This window comes from Aulostomus chinensis, chromosome 7 (genome assembly GCF_037954235.1).
Source record: "Aulostomus chinensis isolate RoL2024-O1b breed Wild chromosome 7, RoL_Achi_v1.0, whole genome shotgun sequence".
Classification (NCBI taxonomy): Eukaryota; Metazoa; Chordata; class Actinopteri; order Syngnathiformes; family Aulostomidae; genus Aulostomus; species Aulostomus chinensis.
In genome coordinates, this window is record NC_141326.1 from 17,987,501 (window position 1) to 18,012,810 (window position 25,310).

A 25,310-nucleotide genomic window follows, 5' to 3' on the forward strand; every position below is an offset into this window, starting at 1 on the left:
TCCTGGAGAGACCGTATTAGATTGACCCCCCTCTGTTCCGCTAATGTGAGGGTGCAGTTGACCCTTCCGTCAGCAAGCTTACAGACCTCTAAGCTCCGCGCTGAGACGAAGACTCTGACGCGCCCTCCTATTGTGCTTACAGTCGGTAGGAAAACAGTTGTTGTATTGAATTAAAGCCTAGTGATAAATAAAAGTGGCCTACTTGTAATTTTTCCCCCGTCTTGTTGGATAAAACCGAAGCAATATGAATGAAAATGAATGAGTCACGCTCATGCAAAGGCACTCCTTTTTGAAGATCTGTCACATATCCTGACAAACTATTTTTCAGTTTTAGAAATCATTAAGTTATTTGCACATGTTATTAATTCTTCAAATTAATTTTTATTCGGGCTGTCAAATGATTAATTGTCTAAATTACTTGCTGATTTTCAGTGATTAATGGTAATAATATCCCATTTTCAGTGCATGTTTACAATGAATATATTGTGAATTTCAAAACTGTTTTTAAGATTTAACAATGTAAAAAAAAATTCTTGATGGTTTTTTTGAATGGGAATTGGTTTTGGTTGTGGTGTTTGTTTACATTGGTCCTGGAGTACAGGGTGGAAGTTCAGGCATTGTGGTCTTTCACTGGTGTTGTTGCAGGAGCTGTTGACGCGTATGAGAAACCACTACGAACCATGCAAGCCACTAATAAGCTAAAATGACTCATGCACCACACATGGAACATGTGGCAAACAGCAAAGTAAACTAAGAACCTCAGGCCTCTGCGGTCTTCTAACACCCGGATTTAGACCCTCTAATGGGTCCTAAAATAAATCCGACCAAAGGCAAATTGATTAAAGAGATAAGACACAAAAAAAAACACAAAAAATTGTTTTCCAACATGAATGTATGCTTTACATGATTATTTTGACCTGTTGACCCTAATAGTTATATTCTCTATTTCTTTCTCAGCTCTGTGTTTGCTAACACAGGATTATCGTGGTAGGGTTTGTGTGTGTGTGCATATGTGTAAGGGGATTGACTGTTGAAAACCTCTTTCCTGTTTGTGAGTGCATTGTTTACAGTTACTGTATTTGCATGTCTGTCCACGCTCGTATTAGGACCTCTTGTGTGCAGCACATATTCAGTATCATTCCTACCCACTGCCTCACAGAAACCCCTTTCTGTAATACCCAGTCAACATCTGGTGGATTTATTCAACAAATCACCCTTGAATGACCTTGTTGTTAATTATTTTACGATACAAACTCCTCACAAAAACCAACATCAAACCTAAATATTCTAAAAGCTATAGCTCCTCTGGAGCCTGTTTTCACTTTTTTTTTTATCAGTTAAATGATTCATCTCACCATTGAACTGTGATCCATTTTGGAAAGTCTAAGACTCATTTATTCATAACAACAATAATACATTTGATTTAAGGCATTTTCAGGGCACTCAAGGTCACCTCCCAGTGCACAAACAATGGTTAAAAGGGCACAGCAATATAAGTGCAATAAAATCAGAAATAATAGATGACAAATAACAGTGAGTGTGCAAGTTGGAAAAGGTGGGTGTATCCATATTTAAGTTATCAGAGGGCTGAGTGTGAACAGAATTCTTGCAAAAATGTTGTCAAGAAATTAAAATTCACATCAAGAATTTTGCACGGAAGTGATCTTAATGAGCATTGTTCAAATTCATTTGGTGAGGGGGTGAACTTCATAGACATTCATTTATATTCAAAAATGATGTACTACAGCTTTAATAATTGAGGACAAATCACAAAACTCGCAAATATTACAAAGGCTTTAAATAGATTCATGCAGGTTATTTATTTTACAAACGGTCATATCTCTTAAAATTTTGACTCAAGTTTTAGGTAGGCAATCGTAGCACCAAAACCTCTGATTGTGGTCAACACTCAGTGTAACTCCAGTCGGATTTGTTTGCGTCTAAGAATTTTGATTTAGTGTTTCTGAAATTGGTTGGGCACCTCAAGTTGTCATGTTTCTATCAGCTCTGTCTTTATCTTTCAGGAGTCTCATTCACGACAGCTTAAATATGGAGTTAATTCCACAGGGATTCATTCTTGGACCCTTGCTATTTTATTCTAGTGCTGCTGTTAAAAAAAAAGGGCAAATTTGTTACAGTTACAGATGAGTCGCTGTCTTCGTCTCCTGCCATCTAACATCACTAACTTCATCTTATAAGGTATGAAAGGTGTTGCTTCAATGTGTCCATACAGAGACCTCCTCATCCCCTAGGAGCTTTAAAACATTCTGGGATCCTCTACTGATCCTTCCTTGTAGGATCTTAAAACCAAAGTTGGCCAGACTTTTTCAGTTTCGGCCTCTCAGTTGTTGTATGACCTACCAGAAGAGATCAGGAAAGTTAAATTATTTCCTTTTTTTTATTTGGGTTAACCTCGTACTTCTTGTTCACTTTAGATGGTACAGATCTCAAACTGACTTGAAAAGACAGATATTTTCTTTTTCTTCATCATTTGATAAATATGCCTTCAAAAACATCAGCCTGACATTTTGCATTCAAGTATAACCTGTTTCCATGTACTGAAAAGGGGATTGGCCATACTTTTAATGTATTTCTGCACTCTTCCCCCAAACATAAAGATGTCCAGAATCTGTGCTCTTCAGGGACACTCATCATTCTCAACGTAGAATGAATGAGCCCAGTGACCAAATTACCTCAACAGATTGTAAACTGTACCACATGGAGTGTGAGCTTAATCCAAGCCTACAGCTTCAATTGGGCAAAAAAGAGACGAGACAGCTTAACTTTGACTTAGATCTTTATTTGTCACTTTAAAACAACCATTAGGCCGATGCTGTTATTTTATTGAAGGCGTGCCAACATAAATGTATCTGTACAGCACCTTATCCAGCAACACAAAGGCATACATATAGAATTAGATAAAAGTAAATCATAATCGCCTCAGAGGAAACTGAAAACCTGAAAAAACATAAACAAGCCATGAAAAAAAAACATCACGTAAGAATTTCACAGTCTTTTTGTGTTATGTACATTTTGGAATCTGGATCTGGAATGTTGTTTAAAAGTTGGTCAACTTGGTGGCTAAAAGCAGCCTCGGCAGTTTTAGTTTTAACCCTGGAACTCCCCCATGGTCAAGCCAAGCTGAGAGGTTTACAAGGTGTTTTAGACCTAAGCCATTCATATGACATTAGAACAGAAAATCCACCTAAAGCAATCTGCAACACATATTTCTGGCTGGACATAAATAACTGCCACAAGACTTTTAAGATTTTCAAAATGTAAGAATACCGATGAAATCAGGGGAAATTGTTTGAGCGAACCAGTTGGCAATTTTAATTTAAAGATGAATATAATGTTTCTTTACTTTAGCCTAGTTCTCACCTTGGTGGTGGAATCCTGCTTTTTCTCACGCTGGGTTGAAAATAACCTAGATTGTTTTTTTCTTTGTCATGATTAAGTAATTACATATGTTATTATAGATTGTCATACAATTGGAATTAATGTGCTTTCACTAAAATAAAACTGTATTTTTTCTGCAGTTTCTCATAGATTATTGGATAATTTCAAGCTGATGTCAGATACAGACATTAAAAGCGGATATAAGAACAATTGGTTGACCGTCATTGCTTTCATTACTGACAATCCAAACGAATAGGAACCAGTCTCAGTGTCTCCCTGACATGGTGATACTGAACTCCTTTTCCTTTCATGTGCTGACAGAGGGATGAAACGCAAAAGAACATATGTCCGTCACCACAGCAATGAGTGAGTCGTCGTCCATTCACTCTGCAAAGCTTGTTTCATTGGCCCATTCGCTCTCGGGGCTTGGGCTTGATGCCGCCAATGGAGGCCCAATCAACCCCCCTGATATTGATGAGTCTCCTCTTCCGGTATGGTGTCTTCTAAATACTCGCATTCTAATCTATTTTTTGAATTGTAATAGTTGTTTTTTCTCCTGCGCGGCCTCATTTTGTGTCATTTATTTGTTTGCAGGAGTCTGGCATAGATTTAGGCCCTGGGCTTTTTTTCACAGATGGCAAGAGGAAAGTGGACTATGTCCTTTGCTACAAATACAAAAAAAGGCGAGCATCCAAAGGACGCCTTTCCCTTTCATCCATTGCATCCAATGGTAGTATACCGATATTGCTGCCAGGCCGATGGGAATCAGAGCCAGAGTCTGGGGATGCAGGTGCACCGGCAGGAGACGTGGAAGAGTCAAAGCTGTCTGAAGAGGAAAAGGCATTAATGAGGGAGGAATTTGAAGCTGGACTACTGGAAGCCGGACTACAGATAGAACGTGATAAAGAGGTGCATATCCGTTTTTACAGTGCTTCCTTTATGAGTTTTTTCTGATTTTTTTTTTCAGACTCCTGTAGACTGTATAGGGTGAGTGTCATCCTTAAGTGATGTGACAAATCCTGTGTTTGAATGGCTGCCAAACAGGTTAAGAATAAGACTCAGCCTGTCGCTTGCAGCTGCAGGACGTGCTTGCAAAGAGAGAACTTACTATTAGTGGCACATCATAGGACAGGATAGGATAAACTAACTGGGGTATACCAATGGGAAGTATCTTTCATCATGCACTGTGTGTCAATGTGTGGTTCTATCGTGCTTTTTAACCTTTTTATATATATAAACATATATGCATGGGTGAGTGTCTCTGTATTTGATTATTCTGTGTGCATTTAGTTATGAGACACATGCATGTTAAATCAGCTGCTGTTTTGGCTGAGGATTACAACGGCTGACCATGAGTGTGTGAAGCCAAATGCCAGATTATAGGGCCTTATTAGAGAGTGATCCACTACTTAGAAGTGTGTGTGCTCTTTAATGCACACAAAGGGCAATTTATGGGTTTGACTTTGGGTTTCATTTGTTGACAGGTGTGCTTAGTGGTCACAGAGTAGTGTCTGTAATGGAGTATAATTTTAAGGAGATGCATCAGTGAAGGATTCATGTCAGTATTTACTGTACTGTTATGTAGTAAGGAATCAGAGTTTGCGCCTAAACTGTTGAAATAATCTTCCTCATACGGGTTTACCTCCGCAGCATTATCATTTTTAATGATGAAACATAATAATTATTAAGTATTCAATACTCCTTTTGAGGGAAGATGGAGCTGGGTTTGATACATCTTCACAGATTAAAATGGATTTTAATGTCATGAGTGGAAAACACTCAGCATTTGAGATGGAGTTGGTGCAATCTGAACTGTTATATCCTCTTTGTGCTGAGGGCATAGCTGTAATTGCAGGATTAGATTGTAGTGGTCCAAAAACTTGCTAATAGCATGCACTTTTCATATAATTGGCATTGCTAATTGGCTACATTATGCTGTCTTTTGGGCTTTTATCCAAACAGTTAATCACTATCTGCACTTATTTATTGTACTATTTGGATTGGAAGGTTCTCAGCTTGAAATAATGGGATTTTCTACAAAATAGCCTCATTACAAGACAAAGTAGCATACTTACAGGTTTAGAGGAAGCTCATCTGGCTGCCTCAGGACAAGTAGCTGCAGCAATTAGTAAGACAAAGACAACTGAAAAGAGGGATTCGCAGTTGAACCAAAGATAATTTAACATGTATATGGTGCTAAATATGATGAAAAACAAAATGCACGCACATCATGTTTTTATGTTTACATTCCACAGAAATATTTATGTTCACTGTGTTGTCTGTGCACAGAGATCAAACGGCATAGGTTTTATTAGGCTGCACATCCCATGGCCAATACTCAGTCGAGAAGCAGAACTTCAAAAGATCAAAGTTCCTGTAAAAAAGGTCAGTAGCCCTCCTCTATCCTGCTTATTGATATTCTAGATTTGATTTTTTTCTATTTGCGGAATAGTTTGTTTCCCCATCACAAACAGTGCTTTAGGATTCCTAAGGCTTTTGGTAGGAAGCTGCACTTCTATCTCATTTATATGTGTGAGCAGAGTTGTTGAACAGATTTGATGTGTGTATGTTTCCACCGAACAGAAGTGTGAATTGCGGAAACGGTTGGGCATAGCAGGCCTATGGGATTCCTTTGTCACCAAAGTCAACACGCCGTTTCAGCCGGACGTCCAGGATTTTGACGTCCAAAGAGACTCACAGACACACACCCATTACAAAACCCTCAAACACCCTTTTATCAGAGACAAGCAGCATCTGTGAGTACTCTCTCTCTCGTTCTCTCACACACTCGCATGCACGCACACACACACACACACACACACACACACACACGAGTACAGTTGGAAAAACGCAGTATCAACAAACAAACCCACTCATCTCCAGCTTACTTCTTGTGTTCAGTCATGGTTAGTGATTTAAAGAATAGCCCCTTATCAGATCACCCTCAGGCTGTGTGCTTTGAATCATGTTTACCTTATCATTGTAGGGTGGGGCTGTCACCTGATTGATACTTTGGTGTTTACATCACTGAAACAGGGATTCACAAACTGTGTGCTAAGCAAGTTACTCTAACTATTTAGAGGAAAATCCTGACCTAGAACAAATCTCTTTGAATTAAAGTTTGAGTTGGCAGTTTTCTTGGTCCTCATTTATCCATACATCGGGTGATCGAGTCCACAATTAAAGCTCTACGTCCTCCTCTATTCCTGCAGATATGACATCAAGTCAACCGAAACTCTTTTTGACAACGCCACACGCAGCAGGATTGTAAGTTTGGAAGCAGATTACAAAATATCTTGCATGTGTTTTAGATATTTTTGGCAGACAAGTACAGAACCATGTCTATAATTTTTTTCTTCTTGCTCAGGTCGCTGAGATTATTTCACGCACTACCTGTAGACAAACTTGCCAAACTACTGGTGAGGACAGACTTCTGCTGTGGTTTCTTGCGTGTTTGTTTATTTTTCGATTGTCTGATATCCATTTATTTCTCAACAACAAAACTGACCATGGATGTGACATTTCTTGTTTGTGTCAAAAGGCATCAAGTCATTATTGGCTCGGGGTGTCTATGTCTCTGCTTTTCCTCTGCATGATGTGAGTATAACACCATCTGTATGCTTCCTTGTTGACAGCACACTAACATTCATTGTGTTAAAGTTTGCATTAAAGTTTATTAGATTAATATACACATGATTTTTGGAGTATTATGAATGTAAGCCAATTTAGTTTATGTTCAGGAGTGGTTGCTTTTTTTAGGGGTCGTTTACAAGGAGAGGACGGAAAGATCAGCGAAACGACAGACAGGTAAGCTTTATGGCAGGAACAGAAAACAATGAAAAGCTTGATCATCAGCCCAGTTGGTCACAGAGACTTTGCTCTAGTCTTAAAATAGATCTTTTCATCCCAGTTGAGCCAGAAGTCCAGAGCCCTCCAATTTGAAATTAGCCAACGCAAACACTAGTTAATAGTCATGGTCTGAAAACATTACATAGTCATGCCTCTGATGTTTTGTATCTCAAAGATTAAACTGTTTCTAACTGGTGTTCTGCTCTTGCATCATGTGTTTGGGTGTCCTTCAGCTCCTCCATGAAGAGTGGGCTAACTATGGAGTCATGCACAAGTTCCAGCCCGTGGACCTGATCAGGTTAGTATTTAGTGCAGTGCCTTACAAGAATCACTAGAAATCAACAATGCAGAAGAGAACAGAGAAACATTAATACACACTGGGAGTCCTAGGAGTAACACAGGGAGTATCAGTTGCTATCAACTGAATTAAGACTTGCAATAATCCAGCAAACTAAAGGGACCCAGACCTGACTATAGATAGACAGGTGATTCAAAATTTAGACCCAGGTGAGCACTGTAAATGTCTGGTGACCAAACATAGGCTCATCAAATTTAAATGTCCTTAGATCTTGTTGAAAACTTGAGGTCGTCCAAAATGGGGAAAGGTCGTTATAGTAACTAAATCGTCTTTCTGGATTTAAGAAAATTTCCCAAAGAATAAGTCACTTCTTCAGAGCTTATTAATCAGTCGATGTGTTGAGGCATTATTTCTCTGTTGACAGGAAGTACTTTGGAGAGCAGATTGGATTCTACTTTGCCTGGCTGGGTGTTTATACTCAGCTCCTCATCCCTCCATCTGTACTGGGCATTATTGTCTTCCTCTACGGCATATTTACTGTGGATACCAATGTGCCAAGGTGGGTAGATACAACATCTATTACTTTTAAAAATATGCAATGTTGTATTATTACTTGAGCCCAAGTGATACCAGAATTCTGGGGCCATTGCAGGTACTGATATATCATCAGTTCTAATCAGAAAGTTTTGGTTTTTTTTGTCTATCAATCTCATCTAATTTTGAGGAAGAATACATCCTTAATTTTTAATGGTCACAAACAGTAACTTGTGGTTTGCTGCTTAAGTAAATCATCAACTTGAATTGTTCAGTTTGGAGAGAGTAACAAAGTAAGTCCTGAGTAAAACACTTTTGGTGTGATGAATATGTTATTTAATTTACTTTCCTATTAATGTCATACAATAGAGGCAAAATAATGTAAATTAGGTCTAAATAAAGTTTTCACATCGTTGCACAACAGATTTACTGATTAAAAAAAATATCTGTGGAAGGTCAGCAGTTTCATGATTGTATTGCTCTCTTTGTGTGTTGTGTTTCATGTGTATCTCAGTGAGGAGACGTGTGATGACAACCTGAACTTCACCATGTGTCCACTGTGTGACGGCGTGTGCGACTACTGGCGGCTGAGCTCAGTGTGTTCGCTGGCTCGAGCATCGTACCTGTTCGACAATGGGGCCACTGTCCTCTTTGCCATTTTCATGTCTCTATGGGGTAACTTTACTTTCCTGGTAATGTTCCAAGGAGGAGATTATAATTTATCAGCTCTTAGAAAATTTAATATAATCTATTATATAATCTTTGATACTTCGAAACAACTGCATAGCCATCAATGTTTTTTCTAGTTCGTGCTAGTTAGGTCATCAGTTCTATTAAAAATGTTTGCCTTGTAGTCTATTTATTGACTAAACACATGACTTAATGAATTTTTAATTTATTTAGCCCGTATTGAACGGTGCTTTCACAGTAGTAAGCACAGCAACAAACGTTTCATTTCTTCTTCTGCTTAAACATGATGGTCACACGTGAAGGTCAGTCAGAGGGATTTTCATCTTTTTAACATTTTCTGCTTGTGTTCCTTCTTGAAGCTGCCTGTTTCCTTGAGCACTGGAAGAGGCGACAGATGTGTTTGAAACATACCTGGGACCTGACCAGCCTGGAGGATGAGGAGGTACATTATATATATAAAAAAAAAAAATGCTATTCACATATCTTAAGGACACAACGAGTTGTCTTTTCACTTTCATTTTTCATACCTCCTGGTGGTTAAGTCAGTCAGGGTCAAAGTGTTAACCTCGTAGCCCAGGTCAACCATGACGCCAGAGATCAGTTGACATAAACCCAAACACTCCCATGTACACATGCATGAACATGACTCTTTACCCTGTAAGGGGGCTGTAATGGGATTGCTCTGTTCTTAAAGCAGTGAAGTTGTTGCACAAGGTGAAGCAGCAGCAGGATCACAACACAAACACCCCTGACCTAATGTCTCTTCTGTCAAACTCTCTTTAACTGTCTCTGCTGCCTGAAGGAGCGAGTGCAGGTTAGTATGTTTCTACGACCATTAACCATGAAAGTGAATCAATTTTCCTTTGAATGACAGAAGCATTTTCTGACATTTCAATGAAACTGTGAAACAGCAGCAATACAATTTAGATGTCAAAAATGTTCTGCTTGTAATAATATTCATATTTGTTGGTGAATATTTACCCAGGAATGATGTCATTCTATGTTTTGTAGGGGAAAACTTACTTAAATCGATGCAAATATACAAGATATAACACACAACCAACAAAAATATCACAGGCTTGAGGGATAAATTTGTAAATCTAAAATCATTTTGTTGTTAAACCAAACTCTGAATTTCTAAATCAAAAGTAGTCCCAAGGTGTTGTCTTGTTCAGTGTGTGATTCATTTCCCTTGTGTTTCAACCTCTGCTTGTTCCAGGAAGAGCTGAGGCCTGAATATGAAGAGGCTCTACATGAGAAGAAAGAGAAATTAAAAGCACAGTCCAAGAAGAAGGTTTTGTATCTGACTGTGTGTTTAAGAGAAAATCTCCTTGTAAGAGTAAATGTACAGCTCGTCATTCTGCCTGTATTTGCTTGTGTTGCAGTTGAATCAAAGTGGTGATGGCGTCGACGGAGAAACAGACCACATGCTGGCCTCACAGGTATCAACGCATGGCTCTGTTTTGGAGGGCAATACATAGACAGTGGCTGGGGATCGGACAGGGTTGTCACATTAAGGTGATTTAAATTTGTAGATTATACGAACATGGATCTCGCTTCCACGGCGATGCTGCACACGGACTCTAAACGTTGCTAATCAAACAAATATTGTTGCCTGTCTTCCTCTGTCATGTTTAAATTAGATTATTACTGACTAACTCTATTTGTATGAGTTTATATTCGTGCATAAAGAGAAAAAAACCCTTCACCTCCTGTAGATGGTTCAGTCCAAAGCTGCTTACCTGCCTGAGATTAGCCCAGATTACTGATGCAGAGAGAGAAAGGAGGAGGGAGGGGACAAAGGGGAGGAGATTTCTGTCCTTTCAGATGGCAAACATACACCTGCCAGACAGTAATAATGTGTGTGTCTGCGTGTGTGCAGGATGTGTGCTCAGCATTAACGCACACCACATAGACGAAAGCAATGTGTCTGTTAGTAGCCTACTAAATGAATGTTTATCTTTTCAGCGAGAGCCAGACTCCCTGGACATTGAGGATCACCTGTCAGGTTACCTCATCAATGTGTCCACCTTATTATTTCTGGTACTACACTGATACTCTTACACTTTCTAGTATTCACCTGTTGCTCCTCCTATTTTCACTCCCTCTTTCACATTACACAATACATCAGAATATTGTTTTATGAGGACCACATCCTGTGTCCTCTCCTAACCATCCTTCTTTGACCTCATGTTTTCCATCAAGATCGAAGACAGATGTGAGGGGGAGTTACATGCGCAGTAAAAACACAACGATTCCACCTTGCAATCAAATCCTTAGTTGCCTATCACACAAGCAGCTGTGGTGAAACTCAGAAGACAGACTGTGAAAAGCATCTTTCTTTAATCTAATGGGTTCTTGAAAAAATAAATTCATCATACTGATAGACATGATTGGGACAGATCTACAGTATGCCTAAAAAAAATGTAAATGCAAACAATAACATTAAATAAATGTTCACTGAAGTTTGGAGATTTGGAAAAAACAACGGCATGATGATGGCATCTGCCACCTTGCGCTCTAGAATATTGCAATCTGCAAATGGAAACCCCATATTAGTAAATGAAAGATTCATTATCACAGTCAAGGTTGTAATTGAAATAATCGCAAAAGTTAAATGAAAATGATTACCAGATGGATAGATAATGATCATAAGCATAGTACACAATCCTGACAAACATATTAACTCACATCAAATATTAGAAATAGATAACGTCAAATCACAGCTGTACACCATTGAACAAATTAACCTCATCACCAGTTTTTTACATCTTCACATTATGTGCATGTGATTGTATGTCGTCAGATCTTCGTAACCTTCTCGGCAGTGTTTGGGGTGGCGGTCTATCGCATCTGCATGTTAAGTGTGTGGTCCATGAACCCCGATCCTGAAGCCAAGGCCAGCGTGAGGATGACCGTCACCACCACAGGCATCGTCCTCAACATGCTGGTGGTTCTGGTGCTGGAAGAGGTCTATGGAGCAATAGCCGTGTGGCTGACTGAGCTGGGTAACGCTGCACTTTAAATGTGCTGTTCTCTGATGGCAACACGTTTAGCAACATTGATTCAAAGCAATTTGTGTTTCAAAGTAAAGCGTGAATTAGTGAAGATGAGGGACTTTGTCCCGAACAAATGTAAAAACTGGTGACAGTAGCAGTGTTTAAGGTGAAGCTTGAGATATTTAACATCGCAACACTCCTCATACACTTAAACATAAATGATTGAAACAAATGTAATGAAAAGATCAAAAGATTCAATATTAATTTCTTTATACCTACTGAAGTTTGCAGATTTACGAGAAACTGTTGCACAGACGAACTCAAATGTTGTCACTAATAATTCACTTTCTCTTGTAAATTCCGTCTGGTAAGTAAGTCATAAAGATGACAGTGTTTTTGTCGTTAGTTATGTTTTTTGTCACAGTTCAGTGTTGAAGACTGAGAGAAGTGTGAGGTCCTGATCTGCAGCAGCAGTATCAGCACCATGGAGAGCGCTCAGTCACATCCACTCCTGACCATAAATAAAGCATAAATTAATTGATAGAAATTAATAAATGAGTAGAAATAAACTAATTTGGCAATCAGAGGTGAACATGTAGTTTTGTAGGTTGGGAATGACGGATTGACTCATTATTGACGAGGTGGGTGGGACAATCCAGCTGTCCACACAGATGCATCGATTTATCAACCATCCAAATGCATTCATGCAATGTCAAAACATGGATGTATGTTGCCAGTTTTAGAATATGCCTTTTAAATGATATTTTGTTTGCTTTTTGTGATTTGATATAAATGCAGCAGATTGATCACAGGCACCTCAATCATATCAAACAGAAATCATATCTAATGTCAATTGTGCAGTTAAGTAAACTGAATGGATTGTGCGGTATACGTGTCATTATTTCTGCTTTAAGGGTTTTGGAATATATTACGATCTGCCATTTATTTATGTCATGGCAAACTTTGTAAAAAAATCAACCAGCAAATATTGCATTGTTGTCCGAAGAACCAATATAATATTGTCTTGTGATGAGACACTTTCTAAACATCAAATGTAGGAAAAAATTTTATTCTTTCACATGAATCCTGACCTGCACTCCCTGATTGCCCTTTAGTTTCAGGGTGTTAATAGTACTCAAGTTAAGCAGCTCACATTATGAGTGTGTGTTGATGGTGTGTTTATTACTATCACCAAACAGAACTCCCAAAGACAAAGAAAGAATTTGAAGAGAAGCTGATCTTCAAGTCTTTCTTTCTCAAATCCATGAACGCCTTTGCGCCTATTTTCTACGTGGCCTTCTTCAAGGGCAGGTGTGTGTCTTTTGTCTTTTTGTCCTTTCACTCACCTCCTACCATAAGTCATTTTTATTTCTTACATTGTGACTTGGTCTTACAGGTTTGCCGGGCGACCTGGCGATTATGTGTATGTCTTTGGAGACTATCGCATGGAGGAGGTGACTATGCTCATTATCTGGTAGTGTGTATGTTTGTGCATAGAGGTGCGTGTGTGTAAATGTGTGTTTTGTACTCCAGTGTGCTCCTCCAGGCTGCCTCATCGAGCTGTGCATCCAGCTCAGCATGATCATGCTTGGAAAACAGCTCATTCAAAACAACGTGTTCGAGGTTCTTGTTCCGTATGTTTGGTTTCTCTTTTGCCTCTACATTTCTGAAAAGCTGTGTGCTTTTTTTGCCCTTAGGCCTTTGTTTTGAATTTTTTCTTCCAGTAAGTTAAAAAAGATGTACAGAACAATACAGGAACAAAAAGGAATGCAAAGACAAGCAGAGGATGTGGAGAATAACACAGAAGAGAAGAGACCGAAGCAACAATTTGACAAAGATTTTGCTCTGGAACCTTTTGAAGGTGTAAGCCCAGAGTATATGGAAATGAGTGAGTGTCTTTCAGTGTCTGGCTAACCTTTTCATTCTCTCACGACTGTAATAGCCTATTTAACTCTTTCTTTATAAATGTGTTTGTATTCATAGTAATCCAGTATGGCTTCGTGTCTCTGTTTGTGGCCTCCTTCCCTCTGGCACCCGCGTTCGCTCTTCTCAACAACGTCATTGAGATTCGCCTCGATGCTTCAAAATTTGTCACAGAGATTCGGCGGCCTGATGCTGTGAGGTGTAAAGACATAGGTATGAATAACACAGGACAACATGCCCTCACTGTTCTTCTGTGTGTGAATGTGAACTGAACTATCCAGAAACTTTTAACCACTTTCTTCCTTTTCCTTTGCTCCACTCTGCCCCTCCTTTTATGTCTCTGTTTCCATGTCTGTCCTTCTTTCACCTACACTCATACACTCATACATGCATACACACACAAACACACATGCACACGTGGATGGACACTCTTACTTGTCTCACTTCATGGACATGTTGTCTCCAGGAATTTGGTACAACATTCTCTGTGGAATCAGCAAGTTCTCAGTCATTACCAATGTAAGTGTGTGTGTGTGTGTGTGTGTGTGCGTGTGCGTGTGCGTGTGCGTGTGCGTGTGCGTGTGTGTGTGTGTGTGCTAAGCTATTATACTATTAACCTTTGACCTGTGATAGAGACTGGCTCACAGATATAATGTGGACAGTGTCTATGTCTGCAATCTTAGTTGAAGTCCCCCTTTTGTTGTTCTTGTTGTACCCACAGTTAAATGCTTGATCTTCACTGTGTAGAAAGATGTATGTGATGAGTCTGACAGTAGGAGACTGATTGGGTTTTTTTTTATTTTTTTCTTGGCATAGACATCTTTATTGAACAGTAGACAGACAAGCACGGGGGGTGGGGGGCATGCAGCACTCGCTAATAACCATCCACCTGAGCAAGTCACAGTAGGAGACATTTGAGTATAGATATTCTCTGCCCTTGCTGAAAATCAGATTTCAAGCATCAGGTCTATGAGTGAATATCTTGGAAGCCATTCCTGGAACAGTATAAGAAAAAATGATCCGAAAGCTTCCAGTCCACAAATACAGAAAATGAATTTTGTTGAGAAGTAGGAGACATCTTGTGTCTAGCAATATTACATCCATCTGTCCTCTGTCCATCTATCCATCCATCCATCATCAACCACCTATTTTGTGCAATTAAAAATATAGAATGAAAGATATTTGTATATTAATGATTTATTATTAACGCAATAATGTGTGGCCAAATAAAAAACACAGACCTCCTAAAATAAAAACAGTAAATACAGGATTAGTTTAGGTGACACTGAAATACATTCGATGGTAAATCAGTCCTTACATGCGATTGTTCTAAATATGTAAATGAGGAATATAAATCTAATTCTGGTTCTCAGTATTACAGCTATATTTGATAAATCAACAAATCTTTCAAGTGATATTGACATTTGATATTATTAATTTTGAATTATCTGTCTCAATGGTAGTGTAATATTGCTGATAACCATGTGACGCCTCAGCAATGATACAGTGTTTCCATCTTGTGCTTTCAGGCATTCGTCATCTCCTTCACGTCAGAGTTTGTTCCACGGATGGTTTACCAGTACATATACAGTGCTAACGGCACCATGAATGGCTACACAGAGCACTCACTGTCCTACTTCAACGTCACCAACTTCCCACCTGGCACTGCACCCACAACCGGAGAGACCATGTGCAGGTCAGAGTGACTCTCTTACCCTTGACCTTTCTGTATTCTTTAAATCCTTGAGCCAGGCAGATTAAATCTTAGTTAGCCTAAACCCGTACGTTGTCTGAAGTTTCCAGAAACTGTGATATGTGACATTTATAGAAAGGTTTAGATTATTTACTGAGGCAAATCTGCCAAGAAGATTAGGTTTGTTGTCAAAACTATGAGGAAGCAACTTAGACTGTGTTTAACCAGGTATAAAGACTACAGAGACCCACCATGGGCAGCAGATCCCTACAGCTTCTCCAAACAGTACTGGTCTGTCCTGGCTGCAAAACTGGCATTTGTCATATTCTTTCAGGTAAGGAAACATCTTTGCAAATGTGTTTCTATTGCTAGTCTGCAGATGCAACTGTGCTACATTTATGTGAACAATGGACCCATGTGCTAATTTCAGGAGCATACTGGCCAGATTAGGAAATTAAAACAAGAAATTAAAAGTTAAAAGTGCATTTATTGAGTTTGTGCATTTCTTTTTTATTCAACCTGAATACATAGTATGAGGAGCATGTAGTTTCTGGTGTGTCTCCTTTGGTAACAATTTTGCATGACTATAGTACAGTGTTGTGACAACCAAAGACAAATTTGGTAGGGTGAGCAAGGAGCTGACTGGGCGAGAAGACCTGGACACAGGGAGGAAGTAAATGAAACATGGCACTAAGAGACAAACCTCTCGAAATGAATAAAGAAGTAACTCAGACAGGGTTTCTCTATGATATCATTGATGGCAAACTAGGGAAAACACAGTAATACAGAGGCCACAATTCTGCCCTAAACTAAAAAAAAAACAATAGAATAAAAGTCCAAAGTTGATTCAGTCTGATCTCTTAATGTTGACAAAGACTGGGTTATCTCGGGCAGTCCCATAAAAAGCATTGACTTGCTTCATGGCCTACAATTCAGTCAATCAAGACAATCCAGTGTGCGTGCCACAGATTGATGGTCATACGAATAAACCTGAATTACAGACATACTCTCCCAAACTGTAAGAGTCTCGCTCAACTCATTGATCACCTTTCTTCACTGATACACACGCACGGGTGTCTCTCTCTGTTTTGCATACCCAAAATGATCTGCTGGCAGTCTTAAATTCTGGCACATAAAAGGGACTGAAGTGGGCTGGTAATGAGGTAGTCATCTGTAGTATCTCAGCTCTGTGTACAGAAGACACGCTGACCCATATCTACTGAAGGTAAGCCCTGTACGATGGACGACTACCTCACACAACCCCACTTCAATAAGTCCAATCTATCCCTTTAATCCGATACACCGATGATCTGCTGATACCTGGATTCACAGGGTTAAAATCTGTACACCTCACTGTGTGGAACGTGTTATTCACTTTCAGTTATGGAACCTGAAGCTTTGAAGAGAGTGAATCCCTGATTGGTGAAAACTGACTGTTTTTCAATGTAAGCAGTTGTCCCAGCATTCTCTGTTTTGTCTTTCAGAACCTGGCCATGTTCCTCAGCATGTTGGTTGCCTGGATGATTCCAGACGTACCGCGCTCACTGCGAGAACAGTTAAAGAAAGAGAACATGATGCTGATGGAGTTTCTGCTAAATCAAGACCAGGAAGCGCAGGCCAAACCTCGCGCTTCAAAACCCTCCATCCCCTGCTTCTCCACCAACATAGACATTGTGGTGGAGGAACTAGTGGAAGAGCCTGAGACGCTGAGGGTGGAGGAAGAGGAAGAAGTGGGGGTTGAGTTCAGTCCCGATGAACCTACAAGAAGCAACGAGAGTGACCCAGAGGTTGAAAAGTCATTTGAAGATGTCGAAGAAAATGGAGGTGAAGAACGAGGGTATGAAGGAGAAAATGAGGTGACAGAGGGAGAAAAGGAAGAAAGGGAAGAGTTAGATAAATCAGATGAAAAAGGTGATGCTGAAAAAGATGAAGAGGAAGAAGAAAACAAGACAGTAACCCAAAGAGAGGAGGAAGAGGTTGAGCTTGAAATGAAAAAAGAAGAGAGCGAGAGTTGTGCTGTTGATCTGGACTCCATCATGAACCAGCTGGGGCTGTTAGGTGAGTGAAGACAACTGTATTTTGTAGTACTTTTGGTGCTAGAACTGAAATACTTTCTTTGTCATTAGGTGCTTTTGGAACAAGCAGTTACAGGAAAAAAGTTAAGAGATCAAGCCACCAGCCTCAACAACTACCCTCCCTCGGGGGCCTTTTTTCTGTTTGTATTCACACCGACTAGCCCAATGATGCTGTGTTGGTTTGTCTTTGTCTGATCAACAAACATTTACATTACTTGTTGTTCCTATTGAGCTGATAAAATACCCACCCTAAGGTGGGAGCTAGAAAGGTTCCTCGAAACGGCGCTTCTTGAATTAAAAGGGGATTAGATGGGATTCAGTTGTGACAGGAACTATGAAAGGGTTCCTCCAGTCCAAAAGTGCATATTTATCATTGTTACATCTTGTCCCTCAAGTAATTGTTTTCCATTGTTGCATTTACTTTTAAATAGATGAAGAACCATCATCAAGCACAGCAGAGCTGCCCCGCTCTGACTCCAAACAGGAATACCAGAAACCCCAAGAGCCTCCATCACTTCAAGACCCACTGTGTAAAAGAGGCTCATCCCAGAATCTTAGGGACTCCAGGGCAGAAATGTCAACATCAGACACTGACAATAAACTCTTTGCACTACTCGCTCCTCCTCCCAGAGATCCAGGTGCAACAGCAAAGGTCCGCTGCTCCACTCTGCCTTCCCGCCACCGTGGAGCTGAGGCTTGTTACAGCCTGCCACGACCCAGCCACTCCACCAGCCTCACAAGGTTCCAGCAGTCGGCTACACTTACCCCGCTGGTTCCCCTTGGCACTTCATTATCAGCCTCATCCAACCCCTTCTCTCCCCCACATACACCAGTGTCACCTTCATCTCCACATCTCACAGAGTCCCCATCAGCCAAAACACAGCCCAAAGACCCCATTGAACTATTTACGCTGAAAGGCCCTCCACCACAACAGCCACGCTCCAGGGGCAAAGCCCGGTGCTCCACCCTTCCTACGCGACAAAGAGCTCCCGGCCCAGAGGAGCACTCCACCAAGCCAAGCCATTCCACCAGTTTTACAAAGCTGGGGGACCGCATCCCCCCTTCCCCCAGTGAACTGAAGCGTAACACGCCAGTATGAGGGGAGGTGGAGGAAGGGAATGGGACAGAGGGCGGAAGAGGGAGGGGGAGGTGATCCAGATTATCTTCTCCTGTTTGTGCCTGGAGTCTCACCTCTCCGTCTGTCCTGCCATAACACCTGGGTCTGAGCAGAGACCATCCAGATCAACGGACCTTCGTTATCCTCTTAATTTTGTTTGTACCCCCCGGTGGGTTATAGAACTGATCCTTACAAGGAAGTGCTGGACAATTCAGAGAAAGACATTGTAATCCTCTGAAACCGTCCCACCATTCACCGCAGAAACTTTTTTTGGGGGGGGGGGGGTCTGTTTTTTGCCCACTGCCACAGCTCAATAGCCACTGCTCCTCTGTAATACAGAGGAAAATGACAACAATATTCATCACAGCTAGAACCAACTGTTATGCTTGTAGGTCTACTGTTTGTTTCTAGCAGTTTTGATATATAAAATATGTAAAATTCCAATAAAAGAGACATATTTTTGACATCTTGTTTCCTTTTTTGTGAAGTTTTGAAGCCATAGGTTGGAGTTTAATCATGCATTGTGTTACATTCTCCAGTTTAATTAACCACATTATAGATGACAAGTATCATCTCTCTCCAGGCAGACTTCTATTTATGACAAGTGGAGTCACTAATGCTAAATCCTGAAAGGAAGATGATGTCACCGAGCAGGACTATTGTGTTGTCTCTGTTGCCCCCTCCTGGTGTGTGGTGAAACAACAAATTCAATGGAATGCCACAGTACAGAGGTGAAGTAATGTGCTGCTTTATGGTTTAATAGTGGAAAAATATGATCAGTTCTGCTGCTTATGGTCCTGCAAACTGCACAGAACTTGCAAGTACGCATTCATTTTTAGTTTAAAGGCAGTTAATTGTGATACATTTTTTTTGTTTGAAATTTCTATTATATTTGTTCTTTACCTTGACAGCTCAGTATGCAAAGTCATGTTTTCCCCCTCTCTTGTGTGAAACTTCTTTTTTCTCCATCTATCCATGACCTGCATTAGCTCCTCCTCCTCTGCCTCACCAGTGAATGGGGCCTTTGTGGGGGCTTCCCAGCATTCCAAGGGAATTCCTGCAGGTGAGGGTACGCAAACAGTTCTCTCTTCTGATGAGTGCTGCAGCTGCTCACCATATGAAAATGCAGAATACTTCAAGGGTGCTGAAGACTTTCCAACGCTGAGCTAACCTCACCTAAAGGACTTGCGTGATTAAAGTGGGAGGGCTGTATCTCAGGTGAGTGAGTTCTCATATGTATGCTGGAATCACGGGAGCCTGTTGACTCACACACAACGAGGTACATCGTTCAGATCCGGAAAAGCATTAGCACATGAGTAAATATTTGCCTTCTTTGTTACTGAGTCTTTGAAGAGCGGCTCCACAAAAGCTAAAGTGAGAACTTACAGGTTGTTACTGGATTATCAGGTGTGTATACATGTAAAAGTAACAGGCTGACTTTACACACACAGGTTCCTGGGAAACTATACAACCCACAACTGCATACTAAAGGTGAGTGTGTGTGTATGTGTGTGTGTGTGTGTGTGTGTGTGTGTGAGACTTTTTCTTCAGATGGTGTCATTATTTAGACATTTCCTCACATTAAATCAAAGCCTTTAGAGATATCATAAGCTGAAGTGAACACAATATTTCAATTACTTTCAATGGACCTTGTCATGCGCATGCACACACGCGCACACACACACACACACACACACACACACACACACACACACACACCATCTATATGCCTCACTGTATGGAACTCATCCACCCTCTTCTTTAGCTTCCCTCTCCTCTGTTGGAACTTGTCAAGACAACACAGCCTGCAGGTATGTATGCTTGTTTCCCTCAATGCTGACTTACTATCATTCAGCTTTCACAATAGAATTCACAACCATTTAAATAATGTCAGTGAGCAAAACTGGGTGTTTATGATTATAGATGTCAACTAGTGGCAGATTTGATTGAAGTTTCTGACATGTTTTTATCTGCATTTATGGGCATAGTCCACGAGAGGAAGGACTTTACTTCTTTGTAATCTTTACCAATGTGAATTGCTCCTCTCCCTTCTTTGTTATCATTTTGCACTTTGATATCTACTGTTTTTCTTCATCTCCAAATTACTCACGTCCTGTAATAAATGAGATTACAAGGAATTTATGGAATATAAATATATACAAGACAAAATCACTGTAAATGTGCTCCACGTGTAGGCTACTGATGCAATTACACCAGATTGTAATCCAGTACTGGTCACATTGACTTTTCTTCATGGCCAGTGTTAGAAAATTAACATGCTGCTTTGACTTACTTCTAATTTGTAATGTTTTTTTATGGGTGTATTTCTCATTTCCCAGCAGCATGTTGCAGACAGTCACTGAGTGGCTGTGGTGGGATCGTCTGTGGTTCCCCGCAAACATCTCCTGGTCAGACCTGGAGGACAACGAAAATTGTGTGTATGCTAAAGCCTCACAGCTTTACGCTGTTGTGCCCTGCGCCCTCTGCTTACTCTTGGTCAGATACGTGTTTGAGAGGTGAGTGCAACCCTCAGATTTCACAGAATGAGGATTAGGTTGCATAAGCTGTGTTCTGATGATATTTGGAACAAACAAGGTTGGAATTTGCTGCATAATTTGCCAGTACTTACAATAACAAAGTGTTTATAGATGATGTGGTTCTTTCTCTTTTTGCATGTTTGCTGCTGCAGGTATGTGGCCTCACCGCTTGCTAATGTCTGTGGAATTAAGGACAAGTTACGTCGCACAGTAGAACATAACCTCATCTTAGAAAACTACTTCTGCAACCAAGCACGCATTCCCTCACAGGTATGTCAAATCATAAATCAGCTTTATTGGTCAAGTATGTGAACATATACAAGGATTTTTTTTTTTGTCCATAAAGCAGTACTTGTATTCCTCAGATATCAAATCATTGAAAAGGCAGACTAAAAATCCTTTTGTAAAGAACACAATATCAGTATAGTATGCAGCACATAATGATGTTGACGAAACAATAACTGTGTCACAATTCACTCCTATGCGGGGAAATGAACAATTCAAACCGGAGGGATTTAAATTATGGGCTGGAAAAGGAACTGGGATGGTTTCTGACCTTTAGTTTGAGGGCACCATTCTTACATTTGAAGAACTTTGTCAGAGGTATAAGGTTCCCCAAAAACACTTTCACTATGTCACTATGTGACTGTTTGAGGGGATGTACATGTATATTTTGAAAAGTCTGTACATTTAACATGAATGCAGCACTGTCAAGTGATCATAAACAAGAAGTCTTCGATGATTATAGGATTTGTATTAAATAATCAGTGTGTTCACTGTTGCAAAATTTAAACAAAATGAAACACTGAATTAATTTGGGCCTTTTGCATCAATAAACTATGTGTGTTTCATTTTTGTCGATCCAAATGTTCTCATAAGAGCCCTGTAAGTACCGTTCTCTATCAGCATCCCTGGGGAGGCCTCCACTGTGCACCCAGGGCTGGAATCAGTGTAACATTTGGATCATTTGTGTCTCAGGCTGATGTGACATCTTTGTGTAAGAAGACCAGTTGGCCAGAATGGAGAGTTCAAGTGTGGTTCAGGAGGAGGAGGAACCAGGAGCGTCCAGGGCTTCGTAAGCGATTCTGTGAGGCCAGGTGTGTGTGTTTGAACACTGTTGAATCCACTGGTGCTTATTTGTTCATGTGACATCATTATTCTCGTCTGCCAACAGTTGGAGATGTGCGTTCTACTTTTTTGCTTTTTTTGGCGGAGTCCTCGCCTTGCATGATGTAAGTATTTCTGACATTTTTTTTAAAAAACGTGCTTTTTTGAGACACCCCACCAGCACCTGGCACAAATTGTTTGTTTTGTGGGATACTTTTCCTTCTCTTTTCTATGTTTGGATGTAAGACTGCAGTGCATGTGAAAATCTTGTCTCTCTTCTTATCTCATGTGCTTCAGGGTTTTTCTCACACTCTTAAGATTGACAAGCATGCATGAGCTCATTGGCCTACATTTACTCAGGCCACTGTTCTTCAACCAACCCCCTAACGCTCTCGCCCTTGATTTTTCTTTGTTGGCCTTAGAAACCTTGGCTTTATAATCTGAGGGAGGTTTGGGCAGGCTTCCCTAAACAGGTAAGTGTTGTGTTGTATGCAATAGTGTGTAAACAAAACAGAATGCATTAACGTGTGTGTTATTTGTCTGCATAGTCAATGCTGCCATCACAGTACTGGTATTACCTTTTGGAAATGGGCTTCTACTTTTCGCTGCTCCTCAGTCTCACATTTGATGTTAAACGAAAGGTGAGTGAGGGGATGGGAGGGAATTTACAGAAAGAAAGTGTTTCCTCCACCCTTACATTGTTATTACTTGTGTCACAACAGAATAGTTGCAAAGACGCCATGATAACGCAACGAAATGTAACTGATGAGTAATGAGAAAGCAATAAAACTAAATTTACATAAATTCAAGGCAAAACGCAAGTTTTTCTTTTCAAGAAAGAGGATGTAATATGTTTGATTTGTACATACATACATGCATTCTTCTATATGTGCGTATGCTCATATATGTTATGTGTGTGCGCAGGACTTCAAAGAGCAGGTGATTCATCACTTCGCCACTCTGACACTTCTGAGTTTCTCCTGGATTTCTAACTACATCCGAATTGGAACTCTTGTGATGGCTGTTCATGACTCTGCTGACATTCTGCTGGAGGTGAGCGCAGCTGCAATGCCACCTCCTGTGTATCATAATTTGTTTGTGAAAACAGTTGAGATGGTGCCATAGTTGCAGATAACAGGGAGATAGCATCCTGATATTGCTCTGAATAAGCTGGCCACCCAAAAGAATGTCAGGAAATTTGTGATCTGGAATCGTCATGAATTATTAATTGGCTTTCCAGGTCGAAAATGTTGCTCTGATTAATTTAAGTGTCAGGCTGATATGGATTTTATGCAATATCTTGTAAATCGGAATTTTTCACAATGATTGACAATAGCTGCTGAAACTGACACATCCCTCAAAAAAGTGTAGTTTGCCTTTCAAGTTGTCATAATTAGGTGTCTTGAACTCATGAAGATGTTTCCTTCCTCCTGTATCCCTTCTTTTCGACTCCAGAATTTAGTGACTGTTAGCCACATACAATTAGCTCGAGGCTAATGAACGATTGATGGCTGACAGCAGCCAAAATGTCAAAAAAAACATCTAACGAAACCCTCTCAATTGCATCATCGGGTATAATTCACATCTGCTGTATCCAGCCGTATACTCAGTGATCCACAAACACTTTCATTAGACCTAACAAACTATAATACTGCGGATTCTGTGCTACATTTAACTGAATGCGCCAGCTGGTCTCACTCCATCCTTGTTCAGTGGTAAAAATTCCGCCAACATTTTGACCCATTTTTTTTTATCTGGAAATGACCAGAGTGGTGACTCATGTACCTTTGTAGGAACGTTGCTGCAAGAGCTGCAACGTTGGGAGGATGATTTAGGAACATTAATGAGGAACTAGATTTTAGAGAGTTTGATTATAAAACACTGAACAAAATCCTTAAAACATCCTAAAATGTTGCAGGGACTAGCTAGATAGGTTTTTGGGGGGGGGGGGGGGTTTGGCAATGTTGCCACGATGCTATTTTCTGTTGCATTAAAATGATAACCTTGATTGTGCAGTTGTTAATGGTATAAGCTTTGTATAAAAAAGAATGTTACTGTTGTTTTCGTTCCAATAAATATCAATGAAGTTACACCAGCTCTGACTTAATGACAGTGTGTTAATCAAGAATTGACTCTGAGGCATCTCATCTCACTTCTTTTATCTCGCAGGGTGCAAAGGTATTCAACTACGCCAAATGGCATCAGACTGCTAATGGCATGTTTGTGGTGTTTACACTTCTCTTTATGGTGACCAGACTTGTGATTTTTCCTCTCTGGTAAGAGTTTGAATGAGAGGAATGAGAGGAAGCAGCATGATGCAGGATCTTGGCATGTTTTTTAATCATGTCTTGCTTGTGTGTTGTCCACAGGCTGATCCACTGTACGTGGGTGTATCCGTTAGAGACGTTCTCTCCCTTCTTCGGCTACTATTTCTTCAACGTCATGTTGATAGTCCTGCAGACTCTCCACCTCTACTGGGCTGTTCTCATATCACGAATGTTCTATAAGAGCATCTTCAGCAAGGTGTGTACAAGCATTTTCTTGGAGGAAGATAACATAGGAAAATTCAAGAGGTCACATCTTTATGATTTTATTTGCTTCATTTTTTTTGTCTATCCTCTCTGTGATTTTTCTTTATTCCGCAGTTGGAAGGGGATGACAGGAGTGATGAAGAGGAGGATGACAGTGTCTCACCGGCAGAAAGAAACCACAAACTGAAGCACATGAATGGCTTTGCAGCCCGGGGCCGACCCAGTGGTCACTGATACACACTGACGGGGAAGAATACTGATAGCAGTTGTTGGAATGTATTTGTACATAAACAAGGAACTTAAAACACTTGATTATTTTTCTGAAGGAACTGTGAAGGATAAGCCGATCTTGAGCTGTATATCTGAAACTCACTAAATCCAGATATTACATCTTATCTTCAGTAAAAAGGAAGACAAACTGCTTTTTTTCAATTAATGTGTGTGGTCTTGATGATTGTTATGACATTGCACCTTTAAGTGAGTGTTGGGTGGCTACTCTTGCAACTTTGTGGGATGTTGATAGAAAACCACACAGTCAAAGGAGTATTTTTGCACAAT

General features: G+C 40.2%; 2 protein-coding genes and 1 long non-coding RNA gene across 6 annotated transcripts in view; 2 read left to right on the forward strand and 1 right to left on the reverse strand.

Moving 5' to 3' along the window:
* Positions 1-19,025, forward strand: part of ano2a (anoctamin 2a) — a 19,744-nt gene extending 719 nt beyond the window's left edge. The window contains exons 1-27 of one of the 2 annotated variants that reach the window (XM_086208924.1): positions 1-2,199; positions 3,721-3,890; positions 3,994-4,308; positions 5,689-5,784; positions 5,983-6,155; positions 6,612-6,666; positions 6,767-6,818; positions 6,941-6,996; positions 7,159-7,206; positions 7,482-7,546; positions 7,971-8,105; positions 8,595-8,755; positions 9,130-9,212; positions 9,990-10,064; positions 10,156-10,212; positions 10,739-10,813; positions 11,577-11,778; positions 12,969-13,080; positions 13,166-13,223; positions 13,303-13,403; positions 13,494-13,657; positions 13,753-13,905; positions 14,159-14,211; positions 15,222-15,388; positions 15,614-15,719; positions 16,870-17,443; positions 17,892-19,025. The exon at positions 1-2,199 is cut by the window's left edge and continues 508 nt beyond it. In XM_086208924.1, the coding sequence (XP_086065050.1) occupies positions 3,744-3,890; positions 3,994-4,308; positions 5,689-5,784; positions 5,983-6,155; positions 6,612-6,666; positions 6,767-6,818; positions 6,941-6,996; positions 7,159-7,206; positions 7,482-7,546; positions 7,971-8,105; positions 8,595-8,755; positions 9,130-9,212; positions 9,990-10,064; positions 10,156-10,212; positions 10,739-10,813; positions 11,577-11,778; positions 12,969-13,080; positions 13,166-13,223; positions 13,303-13,403; positions 13,494-13,657; positions 13,753-13,905; positions 14,159-14,211; positions 15,222-15,388; positions 15,614-15,719; positions 16,870-17,443; positions 17,892-18,559 (3,951 nt within the window). In that variant the 5' untranslated portion in view covers positions 1-2,199; positions 3,721-3,743 and the 3' untranslated portion in view covers positions 18,560-19,025. The remainder of the gene's footprint in view (positions 2,200-3,720; positions 3,891-3,993; positions 4,309-5,688; positions 5,785-5,982; positions 6,156-6,611; positions 6,667-6,766; positions 6,819-6,940; positions 6,997-7,158; positions 7,207-7,481; positions 7,547-7,970; positions 8,106-8,594; positions 8,756-9,129; positions 9,213-9,989; positions 10,065-10,155; positions 10,213-10,738; positions 10,814-11,576; positions 11,779-12,968; positions 13,081-13,165; positions 13,224-13,302; positions 13,404-13,493; positions 13,658-13,752; positions 13,906-14,158; positions 14,212-15,221; positions 15,389-15,613; positions 15,720-16,869; positions 17,444-17,891) is intronic. The other variant, XM_086208923.1, reaches the window with a different exon arrangement.
* A 574-nt stretch (positions 19,026-19,599) lies between these two features.
* Positions 19,600-25,011, forward strand: cers3b (ceramide synthase 3b). Of its 3 annotated transcripts, none has more exons than XM_086208925.1 (13): positions 19,600-19,951; positions 20,029-20,068; positions 20,343-20,388; positions 20,917-21,093; positions 21,267-21,384; positions 22,093-22,211; positions 22,289-22,346; positions 22,644-22,694; positions 22,770-22,862; positions 23,146-23,274; positions 24,391-24,497; positions 24,591-24,744; positions 24,867-25,011. In XM_086208925.1, exons 4-13 carry the CDS (start codon positions 20,921-20,923, stop codon positions 24,984-24,986), a joined length of 1,122 nt encoding a protein of 373 aa, XP_086065051.1. In that variant the 5' UTR covers positions 19,600-19,951; positions 20,029-20,068; positions 20,343-20,388; positions 20,917-20,920; the 3' UTR covers positions 24,987-25,011. The 3 variants fall into 3 exon arrangements, with proteins under 3 accessions (XP_086065051.1, XP_086065052.1, XP_086065053.1); XM_086208926.1 differs by having other exon boundaries at positions 19,600-19,795; XM_086208927.1 differs by having other exon boundaries at positions 19,600-19,795; positions 20,920-21,093.
* On the reverse strand, positions 20,524-23,079 carry LOC147258845 (uncharacterized). The gene is made up of 4 exons (XR_015117076.1): positions 22,800-23,079; positions 21,207-21,293; positions 20,871-20,992; positions 20,524-20,690 (listed from the first exon to the last, which is right to left on the reverse strand). It is a non-coding gene; the product is annotated as an uncharacterized LOC147258845 (long non-coding RNA).
* Positions 25,012-25,310: the final 299 nt, after the last annotated feature.